Source organism: Amblyomma maculatum, chromosome 5 (genome assembly GCF_055883805.1).
Source record: "Amblyomma maculatum isolate TAMU_Amacu chromosome 5, ASM5588380v1, whole genome shotgun sequence".
NCBI classification, from domain to species: domain Eukaryota; kingdom Metazoa; phylum Arthropoda; class Arachnida; order Ixodida; family Ixodidae; genus Amblyomma; species Amblyomma maculatum.
The window spans coordinates 12,513,525-12,525,078 of NC_139348.1; the positions used below are offsets into that span (position 1 = coordinate 12,513,525).

The following is an 11,554-nucleotide window of genomic DNA, read 5'->3' on the forward strand; positions in this document are numbered from 1 at the left end:
GGTTCAACGTTCCGCGAACTGACTAGAGCTATGTGAAGGACATAGTGGCTCGGGAAATATTTCTCATGCCCGAATCTCCATACATCGGATATTACACATGGCGCCTTGCATCTGCTGTGGCGGGGCCAAATCCCTCTGCCTCGAAATCAGCGTCCTAGCAATCGGCACCCGAGGGCCATAACTGTATACTGGATCGTGTGAACATATCCTGTGCGCCGCAGCGACCAGTCGGCGACACGAGGCCCACCAGTTAATAAGGTGTGACTCGGCAGCCCGTCTGTTTTCTTTCGACGACATTCGTCAAAACAACCACTGAGCCACCGCGGTGGGACGGTAATTTTTTTTTTAATTGCGTGCTATCAAGCGTTGTAGTACGCGGGGGTATATCTGTACAGCATAAAACTGAGAGCTTTGGTCGGAGTTTAACTTTCGTATTCTCTCTTATTCACCCTCTGAACATATATCTGTCAAAATGCACCATATTGGTGCAGTGGCAGTAGTTTTCTGTGCTCGTTAGTAAAGTTGCACTCACTCTTGTGCTGTTAATCAGTATAAATCTGACTTCTTTTGAACAGAATCTTGCAACTACATTTTTCACAATGCAAAAGAACAGAGTGCAGGGAAGAGCACGTCTCAGGATAGTAAATTCCTTGAGGCTCCTAATCTTTGGATGTAGTCTAAGGCACTGTGGTTATTGATACTAAAGAAAGAAAATGCTTTTGTCAGTGTTTTCATGAATTTTTATGTATTTCTTCATAGTAGGCTGGCATTTGTGTTGTGCATATTTCATATTCTTTCAGGTCCTCACAGAAATGCTCGAGAACACGCCTCCTGAAGAAGAAGCTACCACTTCACCCCCTTCGCCATGCGAAGAGAATGTAAAAAGCAGGGTTACAGAGGCACAGGTCGTCTCAAAGGAAACTGCTGACAAAAGCCTGCAAGTTAGCAAAAAACAGCCACACTAAAAATGTACTTCAAGCGCATTGTATTTATTTCGTATTAATTTCGCATTTTTTGTCCCAATGCCATACAAATATGTTATAAATATACTAGGAGTACAACACTGCATATCTTTATATAAAAATGTTTAAAATATGCTTTTTGCCTGTTGAGTTTATTCCTAACATACTTAAAATGTACTTTCTTCAGCTTGGCAGGGTTCACAAAATCTTCCACCTATAGACTGACAATGTACTTTGAAAGTATTGCTAATGTACTTGACCTATTTTTCATGCTGGCAGAAAGTACCCTTAGAATAGATTAAAAATATATGAAAAATAGGATACGCTCATATTTTTTGGAGCATTACAAATATGTTGCAGCTATATTTTCCAAACCAAGAAAAGTATACTAATAATATACTAAAAGCATAATTTATACCATTCTCGGAATGCACTAAAAATATATGAAAAATTTGATGCGCTTATATTTTTGATGCATTACAAAAATGTAGCAAAAATGCACCAAAAATATAGCTGCCAAATGCTGGAAATACGTCCGACATTTTGAAAACTAGCTACCGAGAAACATAAATGAAGGGCAATACCGACAAACACCTCAATGCGACATTTGTGTCCATTGTCATGACCCTTTTTCATGCTCCTTGGTTGACAGTTTTCAAAAGTCAATGTTATTTAGGCTAACTTACCGTTATTTCCGTCCCTGTATTTTACCCACCCAGTCTGTATATATGTGACACAACTTCCTTTATATCTTTATTTAAAGCATTTGAGTGCAATGTCCCACCGTGGTGGTGCTGTGGCTAGGGTGCAAGACTATATCCCGGTATATTTCCCACAGGAAATATACCGGGATAACAAAGTAGAAATTACGTGGGAAGGGATAAGAAGTACGGAGGATGTCAAAGTATGCAAAGGATTAAGACAAGGCTGTCCTCTATCAACGGTGCTGTTCATGCTTTATATGATAAACCTGGAACGGAGGATACAAGACAGTAACCTAGGTTTTAACCTGTCATACAGATTAGGTGGAAAGGCGGTAGAGCAGCGCCTCCCCGGTTTGATGTATGCAGACGATATTGTGCTGCTAGCCGAGAGTCTTTGCAAACTCTAGTTAAGTATTGCGGAGACGAAGGGGACGCTCTAGGCCTCAGTTTCAGTGCAGTTAAGTCGGGTCTGATGATTTTCAACGGCTCAACTGATCAGGGTCTTAAATTTCAAGGCCTTGAAATACCTAGAGTAGCAGAATATAAATATTTGGGGGTATGGGTAAACGAAGGATTGGCATACATTGGAAAGCATGAGCAATCACTTAAGGCCAAAGGGCGAAGGAATCCCGGGATAATGAAGCATAAGGCATTGTGGGGATACAATAGGTAGAGAGCAATGGTTAGCCTTGACCGCCTAGTAAAGAGCAGAGACATTAGTCTGCCAACCAAGATCCGTATAACTCATGCTATGGTCTTTCCAGTTGTGATGTATGGATGCGAGAGTTGGACTGTGAAAAAGGCTGACCACCGAAGAATTGACGCGTTTGAATTGTGGTGCTGGCGAAGACTCTTGAGAGTTCCTTGGACCGCCAGAAGATCAAATCAGTCGATATTGTCGACCATAAACACTGACTGTTCATTGGAGGGTCAAATTTTAAAGTTAAAGCTCAGCTACTTTGGTCATCTGATGAGAAGAGAGGAGTCGCTGGAGGAAGATTTGATGTTGGGAACGGAAAGAAGAGGGTCGCCGGAGAAGGGGTAGGCAGCGAACGCGTTGGTTAGATGGCATCCTCGAGGCACTGCAGATAAAGTTATGTGATGTTAGGAAGATAGTGAGAAACTGGAAAGCGTGGCGTGACATGGTCCATAGGGTCACGAAGAGTCGGACACGACTGAACGACTAAACTGAACTGAATAGGTATGAGGTATTGAGGGCTATTTGGAAAGGAATTATGGTGCCCGGACTTACTTTCGGAAATGCGGTTTTGTGCCTAAAATCAGAGGTACAGTCGACATTAGAAACAAATCAGAGATCCGTTGGACGATTAGCACTAGGTGCCCACGGCAAAACTACAAATGAGGCGGTACAGGGAGATATGGGCTGGGCATCTTTCGAAGTACGGGAAGCTCAGAGTAAAATATTATATGAGGAACGCCTGAGGAAATTGGACAGTAACAGATGGGCAGCTAAGGTATTTAAATACCTGTACCTAAAAAGCGTTGACTCACAATGGAGGAAAAGAACTAGGAAACTAACTAGTATGCTAGTAACAACGACGGAGAAATAAAGAGCATGAAGCAACAGGTGAAAAACACAGAAGGTAAAAATTGGATAAATTCGATGGAAAAGAAACAGAGTGTGGAATTATACCGAAAGTGGAAAATGCAGATCAGGAAGGAAGATTTCTTTGATAACTCAAGAGGCAGTGCCCTACTTTTTGAAGCTAGATCAGGGTGCCTTAGAACGCGCAGCTACAAAAAGAAGTTTAACAATGGAGATGACACATGTGCTGTATGTGGAAACTCCAGTGAAACAATTGACCATATTATACTCGAATGCAATGGTATCCATCCGGAAGTTGATGCAGGCGCAATCACTGTTCCTGAAGCTCTGGGGTTTAGAGATAACAGTGGCCGGGTGAATAAACCGGCGGTAGAAACTAGCAAAAAACGGCTGGAAGATTGGTGGCTTAAAAGCAGAGAAGTGACATAATGTTAGTAATGTAGGAGGAAAATTTAATAAATAGAATGATGGTTTAGTTAACTACTATAAATCAATAATTGAGATATATGGAGAAAAATGAGCATGATAGCTACTGCTACCACCCCGTTTCAAAGGGGATGCTCCTATATTCTATCCTTCCATCCATCCAAGACTTCTGTGCCCAAGGATGTGGGATCGAATCCCGGCCGCAGCAGCAACTTTTTGATGGAAGTGGAAAGCAAGGCGCCTGAGTGCTGTGCAATGTCAGTGCACATTAAAGAACCCCAGGTGGTCGAAATTTCCAAAGCCCTCCACTATGGGGTCTTTCATAGTACTCGCAGCAAACAATTTCTGCCATACCATATCACGCATCATTAAATCACAATACAGTCCATGGAAAGGAAATACGCCTATGCCACTCAATATCTATTTACAGAGTTTAATTTTCAAGAAACAGTGCTACAATACACCATTATATAGAGTAGCAAAACACTGATCTCGTGCTAAACGAAAGCAAGTAGAAAGTCCGGACCGCAGATCTGGATAGGTTCCAAACTTTGGACGCAACGTGTACTGAAAAGGAAGAAAACAAGACACAAATTAAGGTAGGCTTTTTAACATTCAATCATATACTGCTACAAGAACTAGCTTTAGAAACCAGATGGTTTGTTCCTTCTTAACATGGTTATGAATGATGACAAAACAAAAGTAAAAAAAGCTGAGCTGGAGTTGGAAACTGCAATGTCTGAAACGCCGTATTTGAAATGTAGACTATGGCAAAGCCACCAACCTGTAATGGAAACCACAACGGGGCATTCTGTTTTTTTATCTGATCCTGACATGAATATAATAGTTCCATTTTTCAGAGTAAAGGAGTGCGGGTTAGAATCTTGGAAGCATTTTTTTTTTTTTATCAGAGAATGAGAAGTGAAACATACTTCTCGTTTATGCATGAGGTTCCATAGTGCGCATCAAGAAAAGGACCGAACACGAGTGCTTGTGTTCTGTCCCTTCTTTAATGTGCGCTATGGAACCTCATGTAGATTACCCACTAGCCCGAACCCTGACCCTTCCTGTTTGATTCTTTGCTTGCTTTCTTCAGTGCACTCGCTGCATTGTTGAATTTGTGACACAAAAAACTCTGGACCATAGAGTAAGGTAGGTGGGGAAATTTTGACATCGCATGAACTGAAGAGGAAGGAAACAAGACACAAATTAAAGCCCTCTTTTTAACATTTAAAACAATCAAATACTGTAACAAAATAATAAATACTGTAAGCTGTAACAAATATGGCAGCCCCTATTAATGCAAAATAAGTGACTAAAATTCTCAAATGCAGCCCAAATCTGGTCAGGTTAGATATACCAGTACTGCCCTTCTAAAAGCCGGTGTCATGATCGCAGCTGACCGCATGCTTTCGTTGATTTATAAATGCAAAAATGGACAACTCTCGCAAAAAAAAAAAAGATAAATGTGCCGCTTCTTAACATTCGCATCCACCATAGCTTATGCTACTCTTTGCACGTTCAGACGAGAAGGACGGTCTACTCTGGCAAAAAAACAAGAAAGAAAAAAAAAAAACATCTGCCGCTTCTTAACGTCCGCCCTAATCCATCCTAATTTACAACGAAATTTTGTTTTTACACAGCAGCATTTATATAAAAAAAAAACACTGTTATATTACAAACTTCACTGCATGAACAGTTTATCTTTTTAGCGGTGTAGAAAATACAAAACCCAAGTTCTCGAACCCTTCCCTTTCCGCTTAATCTTGAATGCATGCATTTGTGACTATAATACAAGCGAATTTGGAAGAAACAGCAAACGAAACAAGTAAAGCTTTGGTAACATACAATTGCATACCTCAAAATATCAGTACAGTTGAAATTTTCTGTGGAGCCAAGCTGCTCCCAACAGGTGCTCTATCATTAATTTTACCCACAGAAAACCTTTTGACCAAACTTGGGACATCTCAATTAAAATCCTGACTGACGGCTGGAGGTACAAACATTGCCATCAAAAATTATCATGAGCTTCATGTGTTGATACAACTGCCATGAAATGGGTACTCCCACTGAATGCGAAACCAAGTGGCGCTGTGAATGTTTTAACAGTGCCTGAAAGCCTGCAACTGCATTGCAGGTATAATAGGAATGGGATGTGCAAACTGAAAGTCTCAGCAATATAGACCACCAAGTTCAGTTTGATTCTTGTACTGTAAGTTCTCAATGGTTTTCTCACATGAATGCCAACTAGCGCCCATATTGTAAACGTGCCTCGACTCGATGCTCTACCACCAGTGCTTGGAGTGGAGAAAACAGCCACTCCTCCACTTCAGGGCCAATTTGGATTCATGAATCCAACTCGGCATTTCTTCTGACAAGTTCTCTCTCCACTCGAAGCAGCGCAAATGGCGTATGGGGATGAAATTAAGGCGTACTTTTGGCCCGAAAACTGTGTGCTAAAGTAGCACGCTTAGTTTTTCATGTTGAGTCTTCTAAACAACCTTCGCAAGCAAGTTGGATGTTAAGAGCATAGTGGAACTTGTTTTGCGGGCTAGATGAAAAGGGTGGCTGTGAAAAACGACCAAAAATGCTTTTGCGCCTGGCAACAGTCGCTGCTGGTGACGTAGAGTTTACGCAGTACATGACATAGGCTTTGAGAAATGGTGTGAATACTTCGGTTGGTGTGAGATGTTCTCGCCCTTTGCCTTTTTTTTTATTGCCATGCTTTGACAGACATCAAAATACATTGGAAAAAAAAAAAGTAAAAGCCGGCACTTTCTATGAACATGGCTTTGGCTTTCAGAGGGCTCGGGGGCAAACGGTGAAAACCTGCATGCTGCTTCACAGTGCGTTTCAGCGCATACACCTGAATTCGGAGCCCTAACTGAAAATGTGCTTGAAGAGAATGCCTTCGCTGGCAGCGAATATCCATCCGTAGGACAAGCACACCAATGCACTCCCTCGACAGTGCCGCGCGTCCGAAGACGCACTACGTACCCTCAGGTGACAGGCAAGCCATTGATGCGTGGGGTGCAGCACAGATGTCCGCACAGCCCCACCGCGCCTTCGGTGCACCCCAGCTTACTGCTTGCGACATGCTGTTCCCCCACAACAAGTTTGCCGCCGTTCATCAGAAAGGGCGAGCTATGGAAGGAGTGCGCCTCCCCCACAGCTCGAGTCCACCTTCAAGCTCACCATTAACCGTGAAATGCGCGCCTCAACTCTGCACTCAGTAGGCTCCGAAAAGTTGTTCACTTCATCGGCAACGACTTGAAATGTACCCACACCACATGAGCATAATACGATAATCAATTACAGTACTGGTACCGGCGGCTGATCACAGTTATAAAAGCTCGGCACGGGCAGCAAGAGGCCACGGCCACACCTGTAAAACGATAACGTGCCAGATGTCCTGGGTCGCTGTCACTTTCAGCCAATGCTTTAGAGAAAGGTTTGGTGCAACCTCGTCATATCCACTTTCGTGAAGTTTGGTATACCGGTAGAACAAAGTCCACACAGCGAGCAAACGATGTGATGTCCTCAGTGTTTACAAGTGGAGTGGTCGAGGAGCGGCGCCAAGGCAGCGGCATTGCCGACTAGAGATTCTTGAGAAAACTCGAGTTCTCTCTGGCACTGTGGGAGTTATTCGAGTGGAGGTTGTTTTCTGAAACGAAAAACGGGCCTCAGGGGCTGCTTGGAGTAGAAGTTCGAGTGAAGGCGCAGTCATGAATATGACGGTAAGACTAACTGCCACATTCGCGAACATGCCTTCACTGCAACTTCTACTCCAGGCCGTTTGGAGCGGCAGATCTGTTTTGTTTTTTGCCAGAGTCGACCATCCTTATAGTCTGAACGTGCGGCGTAGCATAAGCTTTGATAACTCTGATCAGCTGCCGGTACCAGTACTGTAATTGATCATCGCATTACACTTTTGTGGCATGGGCACATTTCAAGTCGTCACTGGTAAGCGAGTTTCGTGGCTCGCCCTGCGCGATGGCTTCCCCAGACGACGGTGAACTTGCAGGGGAGCAGTGTGTTACATGCAGTAAATTGGGGGAACTGGAGGTGCGGAGAAGCTGTGCGGACATCTGTGCTGCACCCCACGTTTCAGTGCCTTGCCCATGGCAGTCGAGGAAGCGCATTCATTTGCTCATCCTACAGAGCGATATTTGCAGTCAGCAAAGGGCATGGCTTTTCAAGCAGGTTTTCAATTATGGCTCCGAACTTGTCCGAAAGAGACAGGGCAATCAATGAACAGAAGGGTAAATGAACATCGGGCAGACACAGGCAAAGCCCTCCCAAAGGCAGTTTCCCAGCATTTCAATCAGATGGGCCGTAAGGTTGTTGAAATTTATTTATTCTCCATGTTGGGCTTTAAATCTTCAAGGGGCACAAATTATAGGGTGGCATATCTAATCCATAAATTTAGAGCATTGGAACCAACGGGAGCAAATATTGTTACGTGAAAACTCTATGTATTTACAGTATATTTACAACAGCCTCAACTAGCATAGCCGCGAGCAGCAACATGGAACCAGGCCCACTTTGTTATCTCCCTGTCCCTTCCACGAGGCAAGTGAAGGAAACACTTCGTTGTCGTTATCTTGCAACAATATCTTGAAAGAAGCATTAGTATTCCTTAAATATATTTCCTCTCTGCCACAACTAGTCATGAAAACAATCCCATAAAGTGTAAATAGTACAGTTTATTCATAGCACATGTGCATACTCTGGATCCCCGCCCCCCCTCCTGTAAAAGCATAAGCTCCAATTGTTTTTTCAAACATGTTTGTTTCTCATTACTTCTTACTTTGGTTCCCCCTTGAATTGTTTCAGATAATGCCATGCTTGGCAGGTATAGTATACTCTGATTTGTTATTTTGATTTTTTTTTGTCCTTCTCTCCCCTTTCCAAAACCTCTTGATAGCTGTTCCCATGCAGCTGCATTATTATGGCTTGTGAATGACATCACTTGCCTTAACATACAAATGCCACAGTTCAAAATTGAGCTCTTGCTCTGAAAAAGCAATGACTATGTTCATTTTTGTTTTTACATATCGAACACCCTGGGCGGGGACACATATCCCCACCCACGGTGTCCGATATGCAAGAACAAAAATGTTGAAGCCGACTTGCTGTGGGACTGCCCAGCACTGAAATTGACACGAATCCCGGCACTTGGCGAAAGCTAGCCTGCCAGCAAACAATCCTGCCTCGTATATCACCTGGACGCAGGGACTCCTTGACTTCATAAAATCACCCAACCTTTTTCCATTAATTTATACATTTCTTCATTCTTCATCTCATACCCTACTGATGCCCTTAGGCAGTAAATATCGTTAAAAAAAAAAAAAATCAGACGGCACAAGCAGGCAATGTACTTTCCGGTTCTAACCCAAAAACATGGATAAACATTCGCCGGTAAAAAAATTACGGCATCTGAAAAACCCAATAACGCCGGTTTTTGGTATCTAGGACCAGTTCTTGAAAAACTTTTCCTCTTCCGTCCCTTCAGAGTACAGAAACAAGCACAAAGTATTTTAACCATGGCTCCACTTGTTTACGTTATTGCAAAATCCGGACACTGCGATATGTGCCAAAAGTCTTTCTGTGGCGTGACATCGTATTTTTTCTCCCTTAATACCAACGTTGGGAAAAAAATTACTGCACTGTCGACATGTTGAGGACTACGTGCATGCCCCTTTTCCCCAAGGAGGGCCGTAAATATAAATAACCAAAGAACTTGGGAGACCCTGCACAGCTCTGACCCTGAGACCCAGCTGGGCGCGATCAACCTGGCCGAAGAACAACGCACACCAGCCAGCATCCGAGGCGAAGTGCCAGACGCAGGTGGCGGAGATACGCGGTCTATTCCTCCTTCTTGATAAACATGCATGCATACCGCCACAGCGAAATAGCAGCGCTATCTGGCTCAATGCAAGGGCGCCAGTTCTACATCTGCAAAAAATACAATAATAGTCTGTATACTTACGGCTGAACTTGACAGCTTGCGCGACGAGCAGCTTTGATGAGCCAGTTGCCCGCCGTTTTTTATCCTCTCGGGCCAGGCAACGTTTACCCAATTGACCTTCTGTCGAAGGGCCGCTGAACGTCGGCAAGGTTTTTGAGTTACGTTTGACGACTGCGTCGTGCCCCTGAATTACATTAACATACTCTACAGCAAAAGATTCATCGGGAAATCGGAACAGCGCGAACTTGTACAAGTACAGAACAAGATGTCACATGTCACCATTGACCAATGGATCCCAAAATGGCCTAATCGCACGTGTGTCGCACCCGCCACCTATAAGGAGTAAATAATGTTTCTTTCTCTTGTTTTAGTAGTAACTCACACCATTTAGCCCCAAATCTAGCCCTTGTTAACAATCTTTTTCCTCATTTATTTTTTTTTTCACAGACATCTTTTTACCATGTATACAAGCATCGTTTGGTGATCTCGGAGGCCATGCTTGTATACATGGTAAAAAGATGTCTGTGAAAAAAAAAATAAATGAGGAAAAAGATTGTTAACAAGGGCTAGATTTGGGGCCAAATGGTGTGAGTTACTACTAAAACAAGAGAAAGAAACATTATTTACTCCTTATAGGTGGCGGGTGCGACACACGTGCGATTAGGCCATTTTGGGATCCATATGAATACAAGCAACTTTTATTATATATATTTATTTTTCAAATTTTATAGGCCTACACGTCACATTTTTGTCTCGCTTGACATTGACACACACAATCCTTCTGCATCTGCTTTTGTGTCTGCTCACGTTTTGTAACGCACCATAATGAGTACAGCTTCATATACAAAGGCGTAGCAATTTCATTATAAACTCCATTCTTATTTCATTTTTATTTTATTTTTTTGTCAATTAGCGGTCGCCGTCGTCAGACAAGTCGTCCTGCATGTTGCTCCTTTTACCCGGAAGTTAACGAAGAACTCGTCCGCACCGTTATGAAGACGATTGTTCGAAAGGATAACAATTCGGCGTTCTCGTTGTCTCGGCATCATTTCACTAGAACTGCTAGCTGAGAGGCGCACACGACCACAAAACATCAGTCATGATGTATGTGCACCCCTCGAATGTATTCAGGAAAACAAAAGGGACGCAGGAGGTTTAGGAGGTATGATCTAGTCCTGAAAGTGGTAGTGTGTCCCTCTTAATCACTTGAGTAAGAGACAGAGAAGATCGGCATCGTGGCCACGGACGTTCCGCCACGCTATGCTCTGCGGCCATTCCAACGTGTTAGCAAACACATCGCAAGACATCGTCGCTGCCGTATTCAGCTGATTGTAGTACATATATGAAAGAGTATATGTGTGATCCGTACTAAGCTCGCCATACGTGTTTGATACGACGTCCCGTATATTTGCTTGTGTTATATACGTGATCGGGATTGGGACAGGGGGCCGGTAAAACACTGCACGGGAACGGGCCGTGGGCCAGGGCTTTCTGTGTATACAGCTTCTTTTGGAAATGAAGGAATCCTGCCGCTAAATTTGGTCCAGTGGGACAGGGGGCCGGTAAAACACTGCACGGGAACGGGCCGTGGGCCAGGGCTTTCTGTGTATACAGCTTCTTTTGGAAATGAAGGAATCCTGCCGCTAAATTTGGTCCAGTGGGACAGGGGGCCGGTAAAACACTGCACGGGAACGGGCCGTGGGCCAGGGCTTTCTGTGTATACAGCTTCTTTTGGAAATGAAGGAATCCTGCCGCTAAATTTGGTCCAGTGATTTATTTGACGCCGAATAAGAGAAAGCGTATTGTAGACAGAGGAGTAAAATGTCTTCCCAAAACTTTCTTGACGAAACCTTTTTCTTCTACAGGTACTACTCTACTGCCCTTTTTATTTGTTGAGAAGAATATTCCTGCAAGTTTTTTTTTT

The 11,554-nt window shown here is 43.4% G+C and overlaps 1 protein-coding gene and 1 long non-coding RNA gene across 3 annotated transcripts in view; one reads left to right on the top strand and one right to left on the bottom strand.

The window, feature by feature from the left end:
- LOC146187761 (uncharacterized) overlaps nucleotides 1-1,631 on the top strand; it is a 40,915-nt gene extending 39,284 nt beyond the window's left edge. The window contains exons 1-2 of one of the 2 annotated variants that reach the window (XR_014707438.1): nucleotides 8-333; nucleotides 801-1,631. Coding sequence is in view for 1 of the 2 variants with exons in the window: in XM_084603526.1 (XP_084459652.1) it covers nucleotides 801-965 (165 nt within the window). In the remaining variant the exon portion in view is untranslated. Of the gene's footprint in view, nucleotides 1-7; nucleotides 334-800 lie in introns of those variants that run through there. The other variant, XM_084603526.1, reaches the window with a different exon arrangement.
- A 2,445-nt stretch (nucleotides 1,632-4,076) lies between these two features.
- LOC146187764 (uncharacterized) lies at nucleotides 4,077-10,067 on the bottom strand. The gene is made up of 2 exons (XR_014707439.1): nucleotides 9,652-10,067; nucleotides 4,077-4,226 (listed from the first exon to the last, which is right to left on the bottom strand). It is a non-coding gene; the product is annotated as an uncharacterized LOC146187764 (long non-coding RNA).
- Between the last annotated feature and the right edge of the window lie 1,487 nt (nucleotides 10,068-11,554).